The 25,629-nt window shown below is 31.3% G+C and overlaps 2 protein-coding genes across 3 annotated transcripts; both read left to right on the top strand.

Moving 5' to 3' along the window:
- Nucleotides 1–5,621: 5,621 nt before the first annotated feature.
- Nucleotides 5,622–9,754, top strand: LOC105777894 (probable protein phosphatase 2C 38). 2 transcript variants are annotated; one of them, XM_012601398.2, is made up of 5 exons: nt 5,622–6,041; nt 6,561–7,053; nt 7,624–7,991; nt 8,619–8,855; nt 9,263–9,754. In XM_012601398.2, the coding sequence occupies exons 2-5, from the start codon at nt 6,729–6,731 to the stop codon at nt 9,491–9,493; spliced, it is 1,161 nt and encodes a 386-aa protein (XP_012456852.1). In that variant the 5' UTR covers nt 5,622–6,041; nt 6,561–6,728; the 3' UTR covers nt 9,494–9,754. The 2 variants fall into 2 exon arrangements, with proteins under 2 accessions (XP_012456852.1, XP_052477667.1); XM_052621707.1 differs by lacking the exon at nt 5,622–6,041 and having other exon boundaries at nt 6,911–7,053; nt 7,610–7,991.
- Nucleotides 9,755–15,783: 6,029 nt separating this feature from the next.
- LOC105776844 (uncharacterized) lies at nt 15,784–25,029 on the top strand. The gene is made up of 18 exons (XM_012599782.2): nt 15,784–16,271; nt 17,160–17,229; nt 17,655–18,269; nt 18,354–18,533; nt 18,652–18,765; nt 18,847–18,905; nt 19,144–19,210; nt 19,347–19,398; nt 19,503–19,595; nt 19,757–19,840; nt 19,956–20,362; nt 21,183–21,244; nt 22,415–22,484; nt 22,939–23,019; nt 23,113–23,214; nt 23,646–23,770; nt 23,987–24,104; nt 24,298–25,029. The coding sequence occupies exons 1-18, from the start codon at nt 16,183–16,185 to the stop codon at nt 24,484–24,486; spliced, it is 2,577 nt and encodes an 858-aa protein (XP_012455236.1). The 5' UTR covers nt 15,784–16,182; the 3' UTR covers nt 24,487–25,029.
- The last annotated feature ends 600 nt before the right edge of the window (nt 25,030–25,629 follow it).

Below are 25,629 nucleotides of genomic sequence, written 5' to 3'. Positions count from 1 at the left end.
AGCCCCGAATGGTAACAATCATGAGTGCATGGCAATGATTAATGGAAATAAAGGAAAAGTATCGTAATTGGATATCTTTATTTTTAGTATTAACTCGCAGCTTGGCTTGATGATGATAGGGTGTTTACTATATCAGATATGGTCTAAGTTTAAGTTGTACTTACAGTGTTGCTGTTAAGTTTTTTTCTACTCTTGTAGTTCACAAAAAAAAAATTATTAATTGGCATAGTAACTTTTTTGATCATTTACTTTTATAAGAAAAGTTATTTTCGCTTTCTATTTAAATTTTCGTCGCTTTTATCTTTTAAATTTGTATTATTTGTCAAATCAACTAAATATGGATGAAAAATTTAAGGTTTGTTAACTTTACTGACCACGTGAGCAATTAATTATTTTCAAATTTTAAAAAATACTTTTGTATACCTTTTTAATAATTTTTAATTTTTTAAATATTTTTTTAAGTTTTTAAATTTTAAATAATTAAGTAATAGTTGATGTGGCATCCACATGGTCATCCACGTCAGCAAAGTTAATAAATGTTAATGTTTCTGTCTAGTTTGGGGTAATTTGACAAACAACGTAAATTTAAGAGCTAAAATGACTTTTTTTTTATAAAGTTTAAGGGCCAAATGCTAATACTTTGAAGGGCTAAAATAGACCTAAAATTTTGTCCAAGCCTAACCCAGATAAAAAAGCTAAAAGCCAAGCCTAGTATTAAAATTTTTATATTGTTTTTATTTAAAAATAAATTTTAAAAAATAATACATCAAATGCACTAAAAACATTAAAATAAATGTTTCTCAACAAATTAAAAATAAAATACAAAAAAGTCTTTATACTTAAATAATACTAAGATAGATAGGTGCGACTTAACAAGCAAATGCATATAGAATAGTAGCAAAATTAACAATAAAACAAGAATTACACAATATCCAAACAATAACAACAAAATAGTAGCAATATAACAGTGAAATTACAACAAAGTAGTGGAAAAACAATAACAAAACAGTAACAAGTTTTTCTTTTTACAAATTTGGGCTGGGCCTAGGCAAAAAAAAGCTTACCCGAGGCTCGACCCGATTAATAAATGAGTCTTATTTTTGTCCAAGCCCATTTTTTGGGCATATATTTTTATCTAAACCCTTACACTTTTTGGATAAACCTTTGCGGTTTGGCCCATTATCAGGTCTAGTCATAATCTTCTCGCGAGTCTCATTTATTTGATATATATTTGTTTTTGTTAATTTTTCACTATATATATATATTTTATATACGTTTGTCACCACTTCCAACCCTTGTGGAATTTGTAAATTTAATTCGAATGTAGCAAATATTTTCCAAAATAAAATACCTAAATTTTTTTTAAAAAAGAGATAAAAATGTAAAAAAAAAAACACTCAAGTAGGTCAATTTCCATTTATCTAAATTTTTTGTTAAATTATACTATTAATCCCTATATTTTGTGAAAGTTGTGGATTAAGTCTTCATACTTTAATTTGATTAAATTTAGTCTTTATACTTTTTGAATTGCTAAATTTTAGTTATTGTACTTTCCAAAATTTGAAATTTAGTACTGATCAAACTAGCATCAATTAAATCTATTTAGTTAAATTCAATTATTAGTCTTGTAACATACATAGAATTATAGGATTAGCTCATATTCTCTAATCGGATTATACTAACTCCTATAGTTTGAATTATATATATATATATATATATATATATATATGACGTTTGTTTGAAGTTGCTTCTTAAATGAAATGATTGCATTGGAATCTGTTTTATGATATAGAAAAACCCAAAGTCAATTCAACTTAATCCCCAATTTGTCAAAAGTGGTATACACTAGTAACTTATGCACTCCTTTTCTTCTTTTAGGTTAACCCATGAAGTTCTTATATTTGCAGAACACACAACAATGGGATTACGAAACCTTAAAAAAGGAAAAGAAGAAGAAAATCCTCAAATTAGTTGAGTTCTTTATTTGTATATATATATATGATTTTTTGCTGATTGAGTCTTAACTCGATTGATATAGTTATTGTTGCTAATACAATAGGACGAGGGTTGGAATGCGCTATTTATGGGTTGGGGAGAGGTTTGAGTAGTTTTAAGCCTTGTGTAAAAAAACAGATATAATCAGAATCTATAATGAAATTGTTCAAATATATATATGAATTTTTAATTTTCGTTTATTTTATCGACTTATACATAGAAATACTTCAAATTGCATGTTCTTGTACTTAAAAGAAAAATCTATGTTTTATGTATTTTAAAATATTTAAACAGTTTTAGTATTTTTTAATAATTTTATAATTATGCAAAAAAAAGGAGTAGGGATCAAATTTACATAAGTTCTGATAATTTTACTAAAATAAAGCCATAGTTTTTATTCGATTTAAGCTACGATTTTACTCCTGAATATTATTATTTTGTCTTATTTTGTTTTAAAAATAGTTGTCATAGTTTCTTAAATTTAAGGGTAAATTATTAAAATAGTGACTTTTGTTTACCTTAAGTTACATTTTAGTCACTTATGTTTGAAATATTACGTTTTAGTTATTTACGTTATCACGTTATAACATTTTAGTCATTGAGCTGTTAATTTTCGTTAACGGTGTAACAGTAAGCTGCTGACGTGGCACATTAAATCATCATTTCAAACAAAATTTTAGGTTAATTTATCAATGGGTCCCCATTTTTTTCATTTTACATAATTTAATTTTTTCTTTTATGTTATTGTAACTTTTTTCCTTTATTTTCATTCTCTTCATTCCTCCATCTGTTTTTCTCCCTTCTCCATTTCTTTTAACGTAATTTTCTTACATTTGCCATTTGTTAAAACTAGTCCCTATACTTTTATATTTTTTTGAACAATTTAATTTTTTCGAGTGAGGCAAGCTTGTGGACTAATTTTAATAAATGAAAAACATAGAAAACTACGCTAAAAGAAATGGAGAAGAGAGGAAAACAAAGGAGAAGCAGAAGAAAATGAAAAAAGAAAAAAATAAAGTTAAAAGAACATAAAAGAAAAAAAATTAAATTGTTCAAAATGAAAAAAAATTATAGGGACCAATTGTAGAATTTATCCTAAAATTTTCATTTGAAATGAGGATTTAATGTGCCATGTCAGCTTATCGTTATACTATTAATGGTAATAAACGGCTCAGTGACTAAAATGTTACAGCACAATAACATAAGTGACTAAAACATAACATTTCAAACATAGATAATTAAAATGTAACCCAAAGCAAACAAAAATGACTATTTTAAAATGTAACCCATGAAGTTCTTATATTTGCAGAACACACAACAATGGGGTTACGAAACCTTAAAAAAGGAAAAGAAGAGAAGAAATAGTTTTAAGCTTTGTGTAAAAAAACAGATATAATCGGAATCTATAATAAAATTGTTCAAATATATATATGAATTTTTAATTTTCGTTTATTTTATCGACTTATACATAGAAATACTTCAAATTGCATGTTCTTGTACTTAAAAAGAAAAATCTATGTTTTATGTATTTTAAAATATTTAAACAGTTTTAACATTTTTTAATAATTTTATAATTATGCAAAAAAAAAAAAAGTAGGGATCAAATTGACATAAGTTCGATAATTTTACTAAAATAAAACCATAGTTTTATTCGATTTAAGCTACGATTTTACTCCTGAATATTATTATTTTGTCTTATTTTGTTTTAAAAATAGTTGTCATAGTTTCTTAAATTTAAGGGTAAACTATTAAAATAGTGACTTTTGTTTACCTTAGGTTACATTTTAGTCACTTATGTTTGAAATATTACGTTTTAGTTATTTACGTTATCACGTTATAACATTTTAGTCATTGAGCTGTTAATTTTCGTTAACGGTGTAACAGTAAGCTGCTGACGTGGCACATTAAATCATCATTTCAAACAAAAATTTTAGGTTAATTTATCAATGGGTCCCCATTTTTTTCATTTTACGCAATTTAATTTTTTTCTTTTATGTTATTGTAACTTTTTTTTCCTTTATTTTTCATTCTCTTCTACTCCTCCCTCTGTTTTCCTTCCTTCTCCATTTCTTTTAATGTAATTTTCTTACGTTTGCCATTTGTTAAAACTAGTCCCTATACTTTTATATTTTTTTGAACAGTTTAATTTTTTCGAGTGAGACAAGCTTGTGGACTAATTTTAATAAATGAAAAACATAGAAAACTACGCTAAAAGAAATGGAGAAGAGAGGAAAACAAAGGGAGAAGCAGAAGAAAATGAAAAAAAAGAAAAAAAATAAAGTTAAAAGAACATAAAAGAAAAAAAATTAAATTGTTCAAAATGAAAAAAAAATTATAGGGACCAATTGTAGAATTTATCCTAAAATTTTCATTTGAAATGAGAATTTAATGTGCCATGTCAGCTTATCGTTATACTGTTAATGGTAATTAACGGCTCAGTGACTAAAATGTTACAACACGATAACATAAGTGACTAAAACATAACATTTCAAACATAGATAATTAAAATGTAACCCAAAGCAAACAAAAATGACTATTTTAATAATTTGACCTTCTTTTAATTATAGAGCAACTCAAAAAGACAGCTAAAATACTAAAGTTGGAAAATGTTAGTTGATAGGTTAAATCAAGAGTCTTAGCTTTTTTATTTATTAGGGAAAAAATGACTATTTTGCAATCAAAATTTGATGATATTAAAATTTATACAATATGTTAATAGGTATTGAGTACGATGATAAAATATATCGCACTTCTAAAGAAAGGATACACGTTTAAATTTTGGAGACGGTATCATTGGGAGGAGCAGTTATGAATCCAAATAAGGACAATTATCAAAATAGGATTGGATTGATCAGTTAAATAAAAAATAGTTGGTTCAAACTGTGGTATAAAATCGACAATAGAACAAATCACTGTGAACCGGTAAAAAACAAACCATGATAAAAAAAATTGACAATTTAACTTGTTATGATTTTTTATTTAATTATTATTGAATTAACAGTTCAACCCATTAAATTGAAAATCGATGGTCTGACCAATTCGTCCACCGATCTAATTTTTACAACATTGTGAACCCACAAATGTAACAATAAAGGACTTACATTTAAGTTTTCAATTGACTTTCTTTATCCTTAATTTAAAAAGTTTATATAAATATACTATAAAAGAAAGGCTTAAAATATGCCATAAGTCTTTATATTTTTTAAAATTTTAAAATTTATTCCCATTATTTTTAGGTTTCAGAATTAAGGTCCAATGTTAACCTTTAATAATTTTTTTATTAAATTCAGGTTTATTACAATGTTAAAATTTTGAATTACATTGCTACCATTGCCAAGTGAGTATTTTTTTAATTTCAAAATGTTAAACCAATAAATTTAACAAAATTTTAACAAGGTTAATAATTAGGCATGAATATTAAATTTTTTGAAAATAAATTATTGAAAATAAAATACAAGGACCAAATTCTAAAATTTTAAAAAGTAGAAAAGCTTATGGGATACTTTAACCTAAAATAAAAAGGAAACAAAAAAAGACACATAGGATGCACCAAATCATGAAGAAAAATTAGAAATAATACTGGAAAAGAGCAAGGCAAGGCAAAAGGGAGAAAGTTGATATAAATTGCAGTTGTTTGCTAAAAGCAGGAGAAAGAGAGATGAGTAAAACTTGCCTAAATTGTTGGTTTGTTCATTGTTGAAGCCAAACAGGTCCAAAGTCAAAACCCCCCTTCAACCAATGGATTATTATAAAATTAAAATTGAAAAATAACAGAAATCCAACCAAAAACCATAATCCAAAAACCCACAGAAAAGAGAGAGAGAGAGAGAGAGAGGAAAAAAAAAGCCACCTTATTATGGTGGTTTCCAAAACACAAGCTTTGTTTTGTTAAATTTTTCTCTTCTTATTATTATTCTTTTGTCAAAATCTCTCTCTAAATCTCTACCTTTCTTACAACCTTATTTTTCATTGTTTTGTCTTAAAACAAAATGATGGGTCTTTTTGAATCTTCTTAGATATGCAAAATTTCTTCATTGTTTCATAAGGTATGTAAGAAGAATATCTCTGTTTCTTTTTGATGTTTTTAAGGTGATGGGTGTTTATCTATTTTCTTTTTGTAATTTCTATTTGAATGCTTGTAAAAGATTCACAATGTGGAATTTGTCATTTTTTAATGCTTTAATGTTACAGATTGATTGGTGTCTGAAAGTTTCTAATTTTGTTCCAAAGTTTATATATATATATATAAACAGGTGACAATATGGGATTTTAATCTCAGTTTAAAGCCCATAGATGTTGTAAAAATGAATTGTTTTTCCATTTTAATGCATGCAGAGATTGGTAGTGTGGAGTTTTTGTCATGGCTTTCAAGTTCATGTTTTTTTTTTAGACATAGATTGATGATTATCTGAAAAAAGTTTTTATTGTCTGAATTTATGTAGATAATCCCCAAAAGCATAAACAGGTTGATGGATTTATGTGAATAATGCCTGTTTTAAGATTTATGTAGAATTTATCATGTTAAAATGAAGGTTTTATACTGTCTTTTTATTGAAATTATGCAGATTAATGTTGTCTGCATTGATCTATGCGTGATTGAAATCCAAATCTTCGATTGTGGATTTGGAAATCGAGCAGAAACCGGGGGTGAATTCTTAGGGTGAAAAGAGTTTTAGGTATTGATTTTATGAAAAACTTGGTTGTTGGGTCATTTGGGGTAGAATATGTAAGTTATGCTATCGGGATCATTAATGCGAATGATGCCGCCCTGCTGGAGACCTTCCGTCGAGGGTGAAGATTCGAGTAGAGGTGATGATGCTAATGGTAGGGTTGACGGACTATTGTGGTACAAAGATTTAGGAGACCATGTTACCGGTGAGTTTTCGATGGCAGTAATTCAAGCAAACAATCTATTGGAAGACCATAGCCAACTCGAATCAGGTCCATTGAGCTTATATGAATCGGGGCCTCACGGGACATTTGTTGGAATCTACGATGGTCATGGTGGTCCGGCTACTGCTAGGTTTATAAATGAACACCTTTTCGGCTATATCAAGAGTATGTTATTCTTTCTTCACTATGCTGAATTCGGAAACTTTGTATTTGATAGTCATATATATAAAAAAGCCGGAACTTCGTAATTTAGCAATATTTTTATTGTGGTCTTTAAAAGTCTTGACTTGGAATCAGGTTTTGTTACCATTGATGACATACATAGAGATGATATTGCACATTGTAGAACACGTTGGGAGTAATCTTCGAAAAAACGTGTGCTACTTTATTCTTTCCGCATAAAGGATGATAATTTAGTTTTTGTGTGGATTCAGGAACTTAGAACTCGGATTTCTGAACTTTATGTTCCTGAAGTTTGTGCTGTAGTCTTGAGTCTTACCACCTCACTGCAAAGTTCTTTAGAGTTTCAAAAGTCAAGTCATCCATATGTTTTCTTGAGTTTGTTCTGTAGTCTCAAGTCATTCCTTGGAAGGTCATATCCCTATACCCCGTATTTGAAAATGTTGAACTCAGATACTTCAAGAAAAATGATTATTTCCCGCTCAACTGGTTAAAGTTTCCAATTTCCGATAGCTAATGCATATGTTTACTGACTTGACAGCTATTATGGTGCAGAGTTTACAACTGAGAATGGTGGAATGTCAGCAGATGTAATCAACAAAGCATTTTTGGCAACTGAGGAGGATTTTCTTGCTCTCGTGAGGAAGCAATGGCTAAATGACCCGCATATGGCTTCTGTCGGTTCGTGTTGTTTGGTAGGAATAGTTTGTAGCGGAATGCTATATATTGCAAATGCAGGAGATTCTCGAGTGGTCTTAGGAAGATTGGATAAAACGTATAAAGAGGTCAAGGCAGTTCCATTATCATCAGAGCACAATGCAAGTGTTGAATCTGTACGGGAAGAGTTACGATCATTACATCCCACTGATCCACAAATTGTGGTCCTCAAGCACACAGTATGGCGTGTGAAGGGTATTATACAGGTAGTTTTTTGTCATTTTCATTTATGTTGCTCCAACTCATCATTCTACTTGAAGTATCCGTGTCCGACATATATTTGGACAAGGTTATCTGGATATGACCCTCCTAGGACTCACCAAATACGTGGAAAAACTTAGAAAAGAATTTGAACATACCTGTGTCCAACAGTCACATCCAAGTTTGAGTAACATAGGTTTACTTCTATAAACAATTGTTTTCTTGAGTTGAAGTAACTACTTAAAATTGATGAAAATTGGTCGATTGCCTTCTCGTTCCAAATCTTATGACTTTTGAATATGAAGTTTCGAAGAATAACAATACAAGTGCTAAGTCATTTTCATTTCTAGGTTCCAGAATTTGGAAGTTTCCATAGGAGCATTAGTACCCAAGTTGTTATCCATTTGTATGCTTATTTTCATAAAATAAAATAAAAAACCATCATAGAAGCCCGAATTGTCCCCATGCTTATTTTATGCGTTGAATAGTTCCACCTGGAGAACCAGCTTTAGGAACTTTTAAGGGTAATTGCCGTTTGAGTTACTATCAATCCGACAAAGCGAATTAGCACAATCTACACAACAGGCACGTGCAAACTTATAGTCTGTTAACCAAGGTTCGCTATGTGACAGATTTCGAGATCCATTGGTGATGCTTATCTAAAGAGCGCGGAGTTCAACAGAGATCCTCTATTGCCGAAGTTTAGAGTTCCCGAACCATTCGATAAGCCAATCCTTAGTGCCGAGCCAGAAACATTAGTACAGAAACTTGACCCTGAAGATCAGTTTCTTATATTTGCATCAGATGGTCTATGGGAACACCTTAGCAGTCAAGAGGCAGTCGATATCGTCAACACCTGTCCACGAAATGTAAGATTTCTTTTCGTGATTCTCTTTTTGTCAAACTAGAACTATATTGCTCCGACTTTTCATTTTTCTTGAAGTTCCGGTGCCCGAAATTGATATCTGATGCATATCCAGACCATCGGGATATGATCCTCCAAGGACCATCCAGATACGTGAAAATCTTGGAAAAATATGAACATACCCTAGTAAGACTGTACCCTTTAGAACACTCAAATCCGAATCCAAGTAAAATCGACATTATTTAGTTAATGTAATTGTTAACATTTTACTAAAACATAACATTTTTAAAGGTTTGCCTTTTTTAGTCTTTTTAGAGTTCCATGTTGAATTTTCTTGTAACTTCCAAGTAACCTTTCTTTTGATGATTGAATTGCTTCGGGATATACTTATCAGAGATGCCTACTACACAGGGTATTGCTAGAAAGCTTGTCAAAGCCGCTCTACGCGTAGCATCTAAGAAGAGAGAAATGAGATACTCGGACTTGAAAAAAATCGACCGTGGAGTGAGGAGACATTTTCACGACGATATAACAGTTATAGTTTTGTTTCTGGATTTCCATCTGATAAGCCAAAGCTACTGGCAGGGACCCTTGGTTTCAATCCGTGGTGGTGTTGGAGTCTCCGGACACGGCATTTGCTAGTGCGACCAGTCCTAAACTTTTATCATTTGCTCCCCCATTATCTCCTTTTTGTATTAACAAACACTTCCTTGAAGAAATTGAAATAATTTTTTTTTTCCCATGTATAGTCACGCAATTTAACAACTTGTTTACACAAATACATAATAGAACTATCGATAGATGTCAGTTACCAGTTAGAGAGTGCCTTTCAGGGAATTCCTCTGAAAGTTCACTCAGCTAACTGATACATGATAATTGAAAATATATAATTTCATTAACATATATAGTATTATCGATTGTTTCGTGTGACTTTGAGTGCAAGAAATGTTATCTCTTCTGGGTTTGTCTTATCTCCGAACATCGAATTCTATGGAGATCCGGCTTTTATCCGAACCCGAATGACAATATCAGATGAATGCACAATATGGATTGTTGCAGAAGTTAATATAAAACGTAGGCACCTTTTAGTAGTTAAGAAGGTTTTCATATTCTCAGCTCTTTGAAACTTTAGTTGGTTAAAGGCACTGCTGTGCTGATCGAGTCACTGAACCATGGTCGATATTGAGGTGTTTCTTCGAGCTCTTGTTTCGGGAATATTAGAAAACTAGTTGGTTTTTTTATGGTTGTTTGAATTGGACTGGACCAGTTAGGTTGGACTATAAATTGATTGGGTATCAATTCAGAGAAAGGGATTAGATCAGTTGATCTGGAAATTAAGTATAGACCGACTGAATTGCGTTGTTGAATCAGATTTTTTATCTTTATTTATAAATTTTTAATAATTTATTTAATTGAATAAAACGGATGGACTAATCGAACTGGTTGGATCAGTTAGACTAGCGAATCAATGGCGTGGCTAGTTCGACCACTATTTTTATTTTCTGCAGACTTTGTTTTTCAATATTCTTAGTAACTCTTTTTGAACTAGGGTTTATCTACAAATTCCATTCGCTTTTGATGAATTCTAAGGAATTACTAAATCGAGATTTATGTTTTGACGAAACTAAACCGAACTGGTTAGTTGAATTAAAAATTGAAAATTCAACAAGTGACATATAATCAAAATAGTTAGAAATTTTTTATTTTTAATAAAAAATTTGAATTTTGCTCATTTTGATTTTTGATTTTTTAAATATATACTAAAAATATTTAATATTAATTTATTCTTTTAATTTTTAACATCCGAATTGATTTTTTAATATTGCAAAAAGGTTTAATGCCAGAATTTAAGATAAGGAATAAAGAAAAAGCTGTAGAGGAGGAAATTGGAATTTTATAGCTTTTAGATGCTGCCTTTTTTAAGGACTACACTACGAGTAGTATAATATCCAATGAAGCTAAACCCTAAATTTAACCTGTTTTTAAAATAATTTTGGAATCCTAATTTCAAGACCTATAAATAGGAAATCCTGCTTCATATAAAAGCAAAACAAGTCTTCTATATTCTACTTTAGCCTACATACTTAAGTATCTCAAAATTCTAATTTCAAAGCATAACGTGATTACTTTCTGTTTATGAAAATTCGAACGAGGACATGTTGCTGACAATGCAACCACTTTGGAGTATCCCATTGTGGCTTGACTTCACAATTTTAGATCTGCTTGACAACAATAATCACTCATCAAGTAATACAAGCTGGTTTCTATCACGTTAGTTGAGCTGAAACAAGTACTTTTGCATCGTTTTTCAAATATGCTTTGGTTGAGCGATGGGGACTCCAACCTTATACATTTCGTCTCTCTTGTGACGAAGTGACAATAAAATGGAAATATGCAGCATTGGTGAGTGGATTTCTAGTAGATGGGAAATTTTAAGCACAAATTGAGACAGATCGTTTATCCAGCATTTGGAATAGGTATTAACCTTCAATTCGATTTCCAACGACTTCAAATTAAGTTAAAATTGTTAAAGACCCCTATCAGCATCTCCCATTGAATGTAAAACCCGATGGTACAACACCTCCAACTATTATCAATTTTCCAAATGCCAGGTATATACAATTGGGGGTTTGCCATTTTGACATGTCTACGTAGTGCACCATGCAGAGCGGAGAATGAGGAAGTAAAAGACTATCTTGTGATTTTACAATTGTAGGATGATATTTACTAAAATTTAAGACGAGAAGATGTTATTAACTAAAATTTATTATTTTTATTTCACTTGGAAATAGAGTTAATTTTACAATAAAATCATACATATAATTAATTATTCAGAAAGAAAGTATGAATAATGAAATTTAGAAATGATTAAATTGCAAAAATTAAAAGTTGAAGGACTAAAAGTGTAAATTTACCATTTCTGGAAAAAGGTTAAAAGTTTTAAGAATTTTTTAATGAATGTGACATGGGGATATATTGACATGTGAAGTTGGAAAATTGAGATAAGGACTGGATTGAATAAAGTGGAAAAGTATAAGGACTAAAGTATAATTTTCTCATTTTATGGAAGAGGGACTTAAATGAAAATATTCCATTTCTAATTGATATTTAGAGGTGTAAATGAGATAGAGAAGGAGAGTTTGTAGAAATTAAGGTTGAAATGTGGTGAAATTTGATTGGCCGGTGAAATATGGAATCAATTGAAATAAAAAGAAAAGTTTAGAATTTTAAAAACATATGGAAGGCAGAACAGCAGCTTGGGACAACAAAAATAAGAGGAAATTCATGCATTTTTCTTAAGGTTTTACTTAAAACCATAGCCTAATTCATATCCTAGAGTGTTATGAGATCATTTTCTACCATGGAAATCACTCTGTTGAAGGAGAAAGTGAATGAAAGCACAGGAAAGTGAAAAAACAGGTAAATACTTAATTGAATTCAAGTTTGTTTATTTTAATTAAGATGTTTGAGTATGAATTTCATATGAAGTTGATTGAAGTGAAGTAAATATATCAATTAAATTTTAATTACAAAGTGAATAGATGTAGTACAGTGAAATTGTTGTGGATAGGACTAAATTGAATAATACGTAAAATTTGACATGTGAATAAATATTATAATAAATGGATTAAATGAAGTGTTAAGTGGAAGTAAATAAAGTGTGAAGTGATATAATAATTAATGAATTTTTATGAATTTAAGGACTAAATTATAAAATGTTCAAAAGTTACTATGTGTGCTAAAATAGTGAAATAAAATATTTAAATGTTGTAAGAAAGTAAAGTGCTTAATGATAATGAATTGAAATCTAAAGTGCCGAGTGTCGTGAATATATGTTATGTTTATATTTTTGTGAATTGTGAGTGATGTGGATATGTGAAGTAAAAATATAGTGAACCTGTTTATGTGATTCAATAAATAATATGATACAAAGTGATATATGTGTGATGTATAAACTATGTTATATGAAAGTGATATGTGAATAAATGTCTCGGTGAACTTAGAGGAAATATGATATATGATAATGAAATGATTTTGGAGTTGAGAAAGGCTGGGAGTACGGATGGGGGTTTGGTGATAAAGGGGTCCGGAGGGAATTAGGTGAAGAGTATTGGGTTATGTGATGTGTTTATTGGAGTTCAAGTATATTTTTTCTGAAGTTCTCATTATCAAAGTTTCGTTATAGGCCGAGAGTTTGTTTATGTTATGTTTGTGACATGGGAAAAAAATTCTCTCCCAACAACAACTACAAAACAATTTAAAATAATTTTAAAAAACCAAAATATTTATAAAAATTCAAAAGTTATATTTTATAAAAAATATGAAAATAAAAATTCTAAAGAATATATAATTTTTTAAAATAATAATTTTGAGACTTAAATATATAAAATTTATAATACTAAAATATCTTTTTTCTTCTTATTTTGCTTTGAAAGAGTTCCCAAATATATACTATTTCAAATTTATGTGCTCGATATGAAATTAGTTATATTGTAACAATATTTTAATTTGACATATTTAACTCGAACAATTTTACTCGATTCGATTAGGAAAAACTTTAAATAAAATTAAAATGATAAAATAAGATTTGTCAACTCAAAATTTTTTCACTCGATTCGACATGATTTGATCAAACTCTCACTTTAATGATTCACATCATTCCCACATCTTTTCATGACCTTACTTTGTGATTATAATTTTTATATCTTTATTAATCTTTGAATAACTTTTAATATTTTAAATAACTTATATAATGTTTTTATAATATTTATAATATTATATTTTGTATAATTTAAAAATAATTTATTTTAACGTAACATATAAAATAAAATAATCTCACGTCAACAATAAATACTTATACATTACCATACATGTTTAGAGATTAAAGTTACACATAAACATAAAACTTGTAAATTAATAAAAAGTTCATAATTGATGGATTAATTGACTTAAATGCAAAATATTTTTTGTGTGTTTACTGTTATTACAATGATGCCATGTTAGTATTATTTTGATACAAATATATAAATAATAATTTATGTAATTCGTTGTTAATATTATGATATATAAAGTATAATGTTTAAACATTTTACGCAATTAATATAAATTATTTGTAAAACTTAATTTAAATACATAAATTGTTGTTAATATAAAACGAGGAGTAAATTTATAATTTAATATTTAAACTAGTTTTAAAAAGCTGAAAAATAGAATTTTAATTTTCTTATAATTTGTTTTGAAAAACTATTTATTTAGTATAACTTATTATTTAAAAATTTGAAGTATTTGAAAAATATTTTGAAATTTAACCCTAAACACACCCTTACTCATCCTAAAAAATCACAAATAAATTACAACAAACTTATCAAATAAATAAGAAATATATTATCTATTACTTTAGATAAATTAGAACAAGTTTATACCACAAGTGCTTAGAGTTTATGTTTGAGACATACTTTTGATACTTGAGTCAATAAACAGTAAAATTTAAAGATGATTTTTTAAGGATATGTATATATTTTAGTTAAAATATGTAATTAGTCTCTAATTTAGTTTATAACTTGGCATGTTGATTAGGTTGTCTTCGTATAATGTGACATATGATTAACGAAAAATAAACATGTTAAATTGATAAATTTTGACGGAAACTATCAACGATGATGATGATTGAATTAAGATTTTTAAATTGTAAAAATATGACGATTGAATTTTTAACTTTTAGAGTATAATGATTAAATCTTTAATTCTATGAAAATATAGGGACTAATAATACAATTTAACCGTATATATTTCATGGGATAAGGGTGATTTTTTAGGCTGTTGATAGCACGAGACCACATGAAAGCAATGACATTTCATTGCATGTGATTGGGTTGAGAGATGTCCTTGATTGTGTCTTCAACCATTTTGTTAGTCCCACACTAGACCTATGTAAGTACTATTTGTTTGGATTGGATTGATTGTTACTCAAATATTATATATTAGTTGGACATTTGTGGAGGCTTGTTAGTAATAAATTTGTTAAATTCTATTTCTGTTAAGACCCGCATCAACATAAAAAGTAGTTTAAGAGACACTTATAGATAGCCTTTTACCTTGTACCAATTGATCGGATATCGTTGGAATTTTCATTAGGCCACTCATTGAACTCTCTGTAAGGCCATCCGCTTTTAGTGGTTTGCTTGTATTCCTCAGGGAGATCACTAAAGGATCACTGAGTCATATCAATCTCGTACTAGCTCAGGAAAGGGAATGTTAAAGCTGGTCTATGCGGCACTACGCTTGACGATAATAGACATATGTTAAAGATATGTGACCCAAATTATTATTAACCTTACTACATTATTTCTATTTGATTTTGATTAGAATATGAGTTTACAAACCTATAAATAGACATAGCCATCTCTCTTTTGCCCGTGGTTTTTTCCCGGAAGGGTTTCCACGTAAAATCTATCTATGTATACTATTTTTTTTCTTTGCGATATATTGTCATTATCGACATTCTATTATCACAACATATAATAGAATTACCACTTGGTCAACCACACAATCAGGCACCATCAAGTAAAGCTCTGAGCATGCAATGTAGAAAGGATCTTTTTCCCCCTTTCCTCTCCGACCTCTCTTAAGCCTTTTACCCTAAGCATTCTATAGCCTCCTCTTCCTCTCCTTTCTATTCTAGCTCTCCACCTATTATAAGTGAATCGGCCTCCTTATCACGACCACTTTTTATTTCTTGTGTTTTCATTTTTTATTTTTTAAAATTTCACTAGTAATAAAAAAATTAAAATAATTATATATGATGATACCCCTAAAAAATGGAACCAAAGTAGGGCCACATTGGCCAAAAATTTTGTTTTAAATTGTCTGATAAACTTACTGAATAGACCAATAGCAGCCATTGTTTAGAAACCGCTCGTCGCATGTTGGTTTTACCTTACCACCTAAACAAATGTTTCCGTTTTACTCATTTTCCCAAGCTTCAATTAAACTCATTAATTTTTCTATTTTTAATTAATTTTTATAATTTTCAAAGAAAGAATTGCCCAAATCAATCAATGCCTTCTTTGTCCCTCTTCTTCCATCTCTAATATTAATCTCTCGCCTGCCCCTTTTTTATATTTCCACCATCGTTACTCTCCTTTCTCTCACTCTCCCTCGCTTTCTTTCCTCCCAAACAGCCAAACTTGGACTCCCTCTCTTTCTTTTATCCTTTTTAACGTTAGCAGAATTTCAAGCAGAAGTCCGAAAATTCCTCTCGTTCGTCACCGACATCGCTCCTTTTATTTCTCTCACGGACCAATCAAATCGATCCACGTCAGCGGGAAGCAATGAGATCCTCCTCCTCCACCGCCGCCGCCGCCACCATTTCAACTACCAACAAAGGCGTAAACCCCGTTATAGCATTCGAACACAAGAGGTATGCTCTTTTCGCCATCTGTCCCTTCGATTTCTCTCTTTATCTGATCCGTTATAGTTTTGAATCTTTTGATTAGATCTTTCTTTTTCCTTTTTTTTTAGTCAAACTTTTTGGACTTCTTTTTGACCGCGAATATTTTATCCGTTCTTCTTGATTTGAATTTGATGATCTGAAATGTGATTTAGTTTTTATGAACAAATTTGGATGGAAAAATAGTAACATGTATTGTTTGCTTGTGTAAACTCCGCAATCTTTGGGTGCCGATTGAAGGTGAATTCAAGATCTTATTGAACTGGTCACAATTTGGTTTAGTAATCGAGGAATGTGGTGGCTGGCCGCTTGTAATTTATGTTAGCTTTTGCTGAGAACGTTGTTGGAGTCCATGATCTTTTATTGATATCTTTTCTTTTTCATGTATTGTAGTTTGATTTTTTGAGCAAATTGGTGTAAATTGAATGACATTGGAAAGTAGAGAAGTTTAGTTTTGACTATATTTTGTTGTGTGACCACTGGCCACTGGTGTAACTGGGTAAGGTTGGAGAAGGATTACGGGTTATTTGAGCCGTATTTGGTTAAAATTATATGCTATTTCACTTTTGGTTTTATGTTTATGCTCATTTCTCAATAAGTTATCTCGATTTGAATTTGATAACCTTACAGATAAGTTTAAGCTAGTCTTTGTTTTTGAATGTTGTGGTAATCAGTGTGGGAATGTGATTGTTGGAGAGCTGATCGGAAGTAGTTTAAGGGTTTTTTTTTGTTTTTGCTTAACTGGAATTTTTTCTATAATTTGTTTGTGTGTGTATTGGAATGATATGTTGTTAGTGTGAGCTATGAAGGTTTTTTTTTTTAAAATTTGGAGGTTACTGAAGAGTTTATTACTGACAGGGATGCATATGGATTTGCGGTGAGACCTCAGCATGTGCAAAGGTACAGAGAATATGCTAATATCTACAAGGTATTTTCTTGACTCAGTCTCCTGATTTTATGCCTTTTTATTTTAAATCATCATCTATTTTCAGCCGCTGCGTAAAAGGGAAAGTATGATAAAATGCCAACTCATATATCATGGTGGATATCAAATAATTTGTCTCACTCTCTGACTTAGTTAGAAATGGTTGATGTGTTGCAGAGTTATTTTCTGAAACTGAAAATACCTTAAGCAATTAAATTCTGTTAAGACTGAACATATTTCCTGTAGACCTCTTTTTCCCTACCTCTCTCCCACATTCTTATGGGCCTTGAATGACAACAAGCTCAATGGTTCAGGTCTTTGATTTAGTTGCTTTAACTAGTTTCTGATAAACCGACTGGAGATCAATGGAAATAAGTTCACCTAATATGAATTAAATGTTTAGATCCTGTCTATTCCCATGACTTTAGGAAGAAGAGGAGGAAAGATCAGATAGGTGGAATGATTTCTTGGAACGTCAAGCCGAGTCTGCTCAATTGCCAGTCAATGGGAGACCTTCAGAGGAAGGCAAGGAGACCTCACATGCTGCTGAGGATGGGGACAGTGAAGTAAAGAAGGGCACTGAAAAAGATGATTTATGTGAAAGGAAGTCTGGTTCTGATAATCTGTCTGAGAATGATACAGAAAAGGAGAAGGTTCAGTCTGCACCAGAGAAAAAAGTTCATCGGATCCAAATATGGACTGAAATTAGACCGTCGCTTCAGGCCATTGAAGATATGATGAGTGTTCGTGTAAAGAAGAAATGCATTCTATCAAAAGATGAGCAAAAAACCAGTCAAGGAAAGCCGTTAACTCCTACTGAAGATGCTAGATCCCCAAAGGGAGCATCAGAGGAGGATTCTGATGATGAATTTTATGATGCAGAGAGATCTGACCCAGTTCAGGATTCCCCTACAAGTGGCAGCGGAAGTACCAGAACGGGTGGTGGTGCTGATGATGCAGCTCCTACAGAATCTTTATTTCCCTGGAAGGAAGAGTTGGAAGTTCTTGTTCGTGGTGGAGTACCAATGGCTCTTAGGGGAGAGGTACTTTATTTGATCTACTGTCATTCTCTCTTTATTTTCCACATTATTTTCTACCTTCCTCTCTCATGAAGATGGACATTTCAGCTTTGGCAAGCCTTTGTTGGTGTGAGGGCTCGCAGAGTGGAGAACTATTACCAGGATCTACTAGCTAATGAAACTAACTGTGGCAACAACACTGAACAACAGAGGTTGCAATCAGACAGTAAGGGTTCAACTACTGAGTCCATAGGTGGGCCTGAGAAGTGGAAGGGGCAGATTGAGAAGGTTGTTTCATCGGCAGTTTTTTTCAATTCTAGTTTTAGTTTCTTCTGCCACTGGTGCTACCTGTTTGTTTTGTGTTATTAATTTGAGTCTCCTAATCGATTAGTGGTTCTAAAAACAGGATTTGCCTCGAACATTCCCAGGTCACCCTGCCCTTGACGATGATGGTAGGAATGCTTTGAGACGGTTGCTTACAGCTTATGCTCGACATAATCCCTCAGTTGGCTACTGTCAGGTATTAGGCTCTGAAATATGTTAGTTACAGTCATGCTTCATGTGTTTTGGCTTTTTTGGAATAAGTATTTTTCTCATGCAGGCCATGAATTTCTTTGCTGCCTTGTTACTATTACTGATGCCCGAAGAGAATGCCTTCTGGTAGGTTTGGAGACGGTTGAGAATTTCCTTGCGGATCTATTATTCCTTGTTCTATCTGTTGAATTGTTTTTTTCTAAGGTTACAGATCTGAGCATATTTTGTTGGAGAAACATTATTTACATGCTTTCTTATGTTTATTTGGTGGGATCCTCTAAGTTTTATGGGAAAACATAGCATTTAATCTTATAGTAAGTGCACTGTTGGCTTTCTATTTTCTAAGTTGTGGTATACATTTCAGGACTTTGATGGGCATTATTGATGACTATTTTGATGGCTATTACTCAGAGGAAATGATTGAGTCTCAGGTAATATTTGTCCAACTCTTTTTCTCCTTGTTAGTTGATTTATGCTATCTGCTTTCTCCTAAATGAGAATGTTAAATGATTGATGGAATAATTATGCTTTAGATAACTGTCCTGGTAACTCGTGGCCTTTTGTTAGGTTGACCAACTTGTTTTTGAGGAGTTGGTGCGCGAGAGATTTCCCAAACTGGGTCTGTTTTTTCAATATTTGTTCTTTTGTGTTTGAAATTTCATATATGCTATCTTTCCATTGCTTTTTTGGCAGTTTATAATTTACATTTTTATGTTTCTGCAGTCAATCATCTTGATTATCTGGGAGTGCAGGTGGCATGGGTTACTGGACCGTGGTTCCTTTCCATTTTTATGAATATGCTTCCATGGGAAAGTGGTTAGGTTTCATGCTGTGTCTTCTATCAGTTGAACAGTTTATCATTGGAATTTTCTGTCATAATTGGTGCTTTTGTTTCTAATTTACTGATGCTGCACTCATTTAATAATTGGCATCACCAGTGCTTAATTACAGCTTCCTGCTGTACTTTTTCATTACAGTGCTTCGAGTCTGGGATGTGCTCCTCTATGAAGGAAATCGTGTCATGCTTTTTAGGACAGCACTTGCTTTAATGGAGTTATATGGTATGGGGTGAAAGACATGAGTATTTTGACTTTAATAATATCTTTATGGTACCTGAAGTCCCAAGTGACAAATAAGCTGTTTTAAACTGCACAATGTAACTTAATTTTCTTACAGGCCCTGCACTGGTTACAACTAAGGATGCAGGAGATGCTGTTACCTTGTTACAGTCATTGGCTGGCTCAACATTCGACAGCAGCCAACTTGTATTGACAGCTTGTATGGGTTATCAAAATGTAAATGAGAAAAGATTACATGATTTAAGAGAGAAGCATCGATCAGCAGTAATAGCTGCAGTTGAGGAAAGATCAAAGGGGCTTCAAGCTTGGAGGGATTCTCAGGGCCTAGCATCTAAGCTATATAATTTTAAGCAGGATCCTAAGTCCATGATTATGGAAACAAATAAGACAAAAGCAAATGGGGATCTCTCTCATTCTGAGTCTGGTTCCACAAACTCTGACGAAGTTCTTATTAGTCTGACTGGAGATGCTGACACAGGGGCTGTTCCAGATCTTCAAGAGCAGGTAGCATATACATTTACCCTTTCTCTGAACACTATATGCAAATATGCAATTGTTTAATGTTGCATTTCCTCTGTGAGTTGATGAGTCTTTGTTCCTTGGCCTGTAGACAAAATACAATATATACATGATGACTTGCATGTGCTGTTTGCCCTGTAAAGTGGAAATATAATATATAATTTGAATAACATAATTTATTCTAATCTTATGTCCTGAGTTTTTTTCTGGTTTAATGCAATGGCTAGAGTGACCCTAGATTTAACAAAAGATATTTCAGAAGGATTCATGTTCAATCACACGTTCGGATTTAGGGGTTAGTTGAAATTCCATATTGCATGCATATGTGAGATTGTGACATGAACTCTCTTTCTAGTGTCAATTTCTTAGAGCGATATAGATACTATTTTTATTAAATCATTATCAATGATTAGATCTATTGATCTGCCTGAGTGGATTTGTTTCATTGAGTACACTGATTATGTGGACCTAACAAAATTTTTTGAAAGGATGTTGCTTGTTGGATTTATATGTAGTTGCAAAAAGACATGGGAGGCTAAGCCCTAATTCATAACCCTATTTCCTAAAATATAAGCCCTAATTTATATTAGCATAAAACCTAATTCATGTTACAAAATCCCTATTTTATAATCCCTAATTTGTCAACCCAAACTGTAAACCCTAATCATAAACACTAATTGATCAATAACCCTAATTTATCATCCCCAAACCATAATCCCTAAACCTAAACCCTTGTATTGTGAGATTTTATTGGCCTCTTGTGATGTTTTCATATTCTTAATTTGTTATAAATAATTGTGTGCAGGTTGTGTGGTTAAAAGTTGAGTTGTGCAGGTTGCTAGAAGAGAAAAGATCAGCTGTCCTCAGGTTAAATTTATATCATCTCTATGGTTTGCATGTTTTGCTATATGCCGTGTAATAGAGAGCTAGATTTGTGTTTTTGGTTTAAGATCTATTACTAACTTGCCTCCTAACCTTTCTTACACATGGACATATCTAAGCTACATCATAATGGCCTATAAACTGGACATGCCTACCTCATGCCTACCTACTTAGGATGTTTTTATTTTATGGAAAATGATTTATAGAAAGTAATTTCTGCAATTTTTTGTGTTTGTTTAATGGAAGATAGCTTGGCTAATGAAAATGACTCTTACTGGTTAACGGAAAATAAGTCTTTTTTTATGAAATTGTCTTCCAAAGGGTAAGACAATTTCTGGACAAGAGTTCCCATATGAGTAATATGATTTTTAGATGAAAATTAACTTGAATCGTGCCAAATTATATTAATAATAATTTTTTATTCTAATTTTAAACCTATTAAAATATTGATTGTAAATATAATTATTTTAATATTATTAAAATAAATATTTATATTTAAAATAATATATAATAAATCAAATATATATAATTAATATAATTTATTATTTTAATAAAATTATTTGATATTGCAATTTTATTTTAATACTAAATTTGAGCATTAATAATACTTTTAACATTCTAAATATTTTATTGAAAAATATTTACATTAATACTTTAATAATGGATATAGATTATAATTTATAAATACTTTTAGTAATAAATATTTTATAATACAAAATATGAATATTTGTTTAAATCTTGGTTAGTTTCAATTATCCTTTCCTGCTCGAATGTACTGCTTTTCACTCTCATTCATGTAATCTCAAATTTAAAAACTTATGCATTGATTATTATAAGATAAATTTTTATTGTCAAATTAATGCTTCGACAATATTTTGTAACAAATGTAATTTATGTTGTGTTTGTTTCATTGGGAACAACTTTCAAAAAAGTTATTTTACGTTGAATCATACAAACACAAAAAGCTTTAAGTTTTTCTAGAAAATCCATCAATCTTCCAAAAATCATTTCTCGGAAGTTTTCAGTGAAATGAACACATGCTTAATCTTTTTATTTATGTTGGAATTCGTGGATTATTTGTTTTAAAATAATCTTTATTCTATGGAAGCTTGATGAATGCAACCAACAATCTTGCGTCTTTCTAATTTGTATCAGATCTGAGGAGCTGGAAACGGCTTTGATGGAGATGGTAAAGCAGGATAATCGGCGCCAATTAAGTGCTAGGGTAAAATGGAAAATCTTCATTCGTGGCAGTTCCTTTGGCATGAATAGAAATATATGATTGTTGTTCTTGCAATTTTTTCCATTTTCCCTTGCCAGAATTTGCAGCCAATGTTCTAATTTATTCTTAGGACCATTATTGAACTAAAAATCATTCCAATGCCTGCAACTTGTTTGCTTGGCTTTCCTGGAACCTTGGGCCTCTTAGTGGATTCTATGTGTGCATTCTATCACTGTTTACCACAAATTAGACAATTTGATTAATGTTATTACAAGAACTTGCAAAAAAATTGCATTGGAAGGTTGTCATGACTCATGCCTGAATCAATGAAGGACATTGGGCAGTTCGCTTGCAACTTGTATGCTTTGAATGTTTGGTGTTTTGTTGACTTCATAGTTGCTAGGTGTTTTCTTAAGATAAACATTTTGCATATGCTATATCTGCTTCTGATCTTTAGGTGGAGCAATTAGAGCAAGAGGTTGCTGAGCTTCGTATGGCACTTTCTGAGAAGCAGGAACAAGAAAACGCAATGCTTCAGGTTTGACTTGTTTCCTCATGTTCAATTAATGGAGGATTTCTTCTTTTGTTATACATGTCTTGATTATTATAGCATTTGTCTCGCATTTTGTAGGTCCTAATGCGGGTAGAGCAAGATCAAAGGGTGACAGAAGATGCTCGCAGATTTGCTGAACAAGATGCAGCTGCACAAAGATATGCTGTTCAAGTGCTTCAGGTACTCATTATGATCAAACTCTTGTTTTGCTGTGCAACTTTCATCAGTAAATATATGCTCGCAGCGATAAGTCCTTGGTTCTTGAGTTTTACTGAATGCCAATATTCATTTCTATGGGTTGGAAATTATGGGTCTTTTTTAATTACATTGTAAATAAATCATCTTTCCACCAGTGCTGCAGGCAACGCACTAATGGCTTCAACGTATCTTAATTTTGCTTAAAAATCGTTGCAAACAAGAAAATATTTTGGAAAGCTGTAATTAATTGAACAGTGGAACTTTACTCGAAACGATGTTAGTTGATGTACTTCAGTGTAAAAATATGCGAGAACATGTTCTTTTCTTTTTTCCTTCTGAAGCATTTCCCTGTGCGAGAACATGTTCTTATGTCTTTACCATATCACAAAAATTCAAAATTTATGCAAATACAGGAAAAGTATGAAGAGGCCACTGCTTCACTTGCTGAAATGGAGAAAAGAGTGGTAATGGCAGAATCAATGTTAGAGGCTACCTTACAGTACCAGTCTGGACAAAGTAAAGTCCAACCTTCTCCACGGTGCGTTAACAACCTTTTGCCAATTTGAAATCCTTTTCCTCATGGGTGCAATATTTTTAGTCAGTCAGTTGGGTCTGTTCAGGGTTCGGGGATCACTCAATAACTAGTTGTTTTTCTTTGATTTGTATCCTTTTTCATTGCTTGGAATGCAATTCAGAAGCTATATACATTTGCCAATTTGATTATAAATCCCTTCTAATAAATATAAGATTGCAGATCATCACACCCTGATTCATCAGCGCGCAGCAATCAAGAGCCTCAACAAGAAATCCCTGCACGGAAAATTAGCATACTTTCTCGACCATTTGGACTCGGCTGGCGTGATAGAAACAAGGTTAGTTTTTTCACAAATTTACTTTCTTTTAAGTTTTTTGATGATCAGATGATTTCTCTGCTGGATTAAACTGATGGGCTGGCTCACAATTGGCAGCTAAGGGAAAAGCTATTATGAGAGTTTTTATTTTGTTCTTTTTACCATAACAATATTTTATCTAATGTATTAATAAAAGGTTGAATAAACAAAACAGGGAAAGCCCGGTAATGTTGATGGCCCAAATGATGCGAAGCCATCTAACGAGGGTCAGAATACCGAAATCCCGCAGAAAGACACAAATGACAAGGAAACAAACGGCAAGGACACAAATGAGAAGGAACTGAACGGCAGGGACACAGATGACAAGGGAACAAACGACATTGAAGAACAACATAAGGAGTGAGAGAATTGCCGGTTTGTCATGTTAATACTCAGCATTCATATCCATCTTTTGCTGCCTTCAATTCTTCTATTCATTGGCCTCAGTAGATATTTTATTAGCATTGGGGTAATTCAGGAGACCAGTAGTTTGCATCTTTATAATTTTTTACTAGAAACCAAGGTGATATCCATAATCATCAATTGTTTGCTCCATTATTAGATGGTAATTACTAATAATACTTTGTAGAAGTAAAGAGAATGTAAGAACAAGTGTAATCATCCTTTAAGGAGTGATTTCCTGCAAATCCGGGTCTCGAGTTTCGGGCCTTTGTATCGAAAAAGGAAAAGAAACGAGAGATACAAAGGGAATCAACTATAAAGTATATGGTGAAGTTTTGTAATGGTTGTTTTTGATAGATATTTCAAATCCTAGTTCATAGTATGTTGTATGTTTCTGTACAGTTTTCTCTCTAACAGCTCACTTGATAAAAGCCGTATTCAATATTTGGGTTAATGTTACATTTGGCTCCTAAATATATCAATTAAGTTCATTTTGGCATTTAAACCTTTTCTTTTTATTTCACATTAGTCTCGGAATTTTGTAATCTTTTTGTTTGATTTCTGAACTTTAATTTCGTTTCGTTATGGTGTGATGATGCGACAAATTGAGATTGTGCCACATCATCACTTGACATTGTATACCAACTTCTAATTATATATTGATTTTTTAATGATGATGTAACATAATCTCAAAGTGTATTATCGAACTGAATTCAAGTTGAGAAATTTAATTGAGAAAAGTTAATGTGAAAAAAAATCAAATATTAAGGTGGACATAATTGTTTTAAAAGAAAAAAATCACATTAACCGTAATATATTTTGGTGTTCTTTTTCTTATACTCGCATAAGAAAATATTTTACCCTTAAATTAATTGGTAATAAAGTATAAGAAAGAAATAAGAAAAAATAATTTAATTTTTTAATATCTAATATACTGATTATGTATGAATTTATATGATAGATTGGTGTTTTATTAATAAAAAATGAATGCAATTTTCTTTTTTGAAAATATAAATACAAATATTTGGAGGTATTATTTGATTTATTGGTAGTATTTAGATATATTGTTTGAGGTGTTGGTGCTGCCAAGACAGTGCCGATGGTG

Source organism: Gossypium raimondii, chromosome 10 (genome assembly GCF_025698545.1).
Source record: "Gossypium raimondii isolate GPD5lz chromosome 10, ASM2569854v1, whole genome shotgun sequence".
NCBI lineage: Eukaryota > Viridiplantae > Streptophyta > Magnoliopsida > Malvales > Malvaceae > Gossypium > Gossypium raimondii.
The sequence above is the reverse complement of the archived record's forward strand: the minus strand, read 5'-3'. Positions and strand labels throughout refer to the sequence as shown.

Bases quoted from the DNA above. Each gene is read 5' to 3' on its own strand.
- LOC105777894 (XM_012601398.2), top strand. From the start codon at position 6,729: ATGCTATCGGGATCATTAATGCGAATGATGCCGCCCTGCTGGAGACCT. The intron at 7,054-7,623 runs GTATGTTATTCT...ATTATGGTGCAG, and splicing joins CCTTTTCGGCTATATCAAGA to AGTTTACAACTGAGAATGGT. The intron at 8,856-9,262 runs GTAAGATTTCTT...CCTACTACACAG, and splicing joins TCAACACCTGTCCACGAAAT to GGTATTGCTAGAAAGCTTGT.
- LOC105776844 (XM_012599782.2), top strand. From the start codon at position 16,183: ATGAGATCCTCCTCCTCCACCGCCGCCGCCGCCACCATTTCAACTACC. The intron at 17,230-17,654 runs GTATTTTCTTGA...CCATGACTTTAG, and splicing joins AATATGCTAATATCTACAAG to GAAGAAGAGGAGGAAAGATC. The intron at 18,766-18,846 runs GTATTAGGCTCT...TTTCTCATGCAG, and splicing joins CCTCAGTTGGCTACTGTCAG to GCCATGAATTTCTTTGCTGC.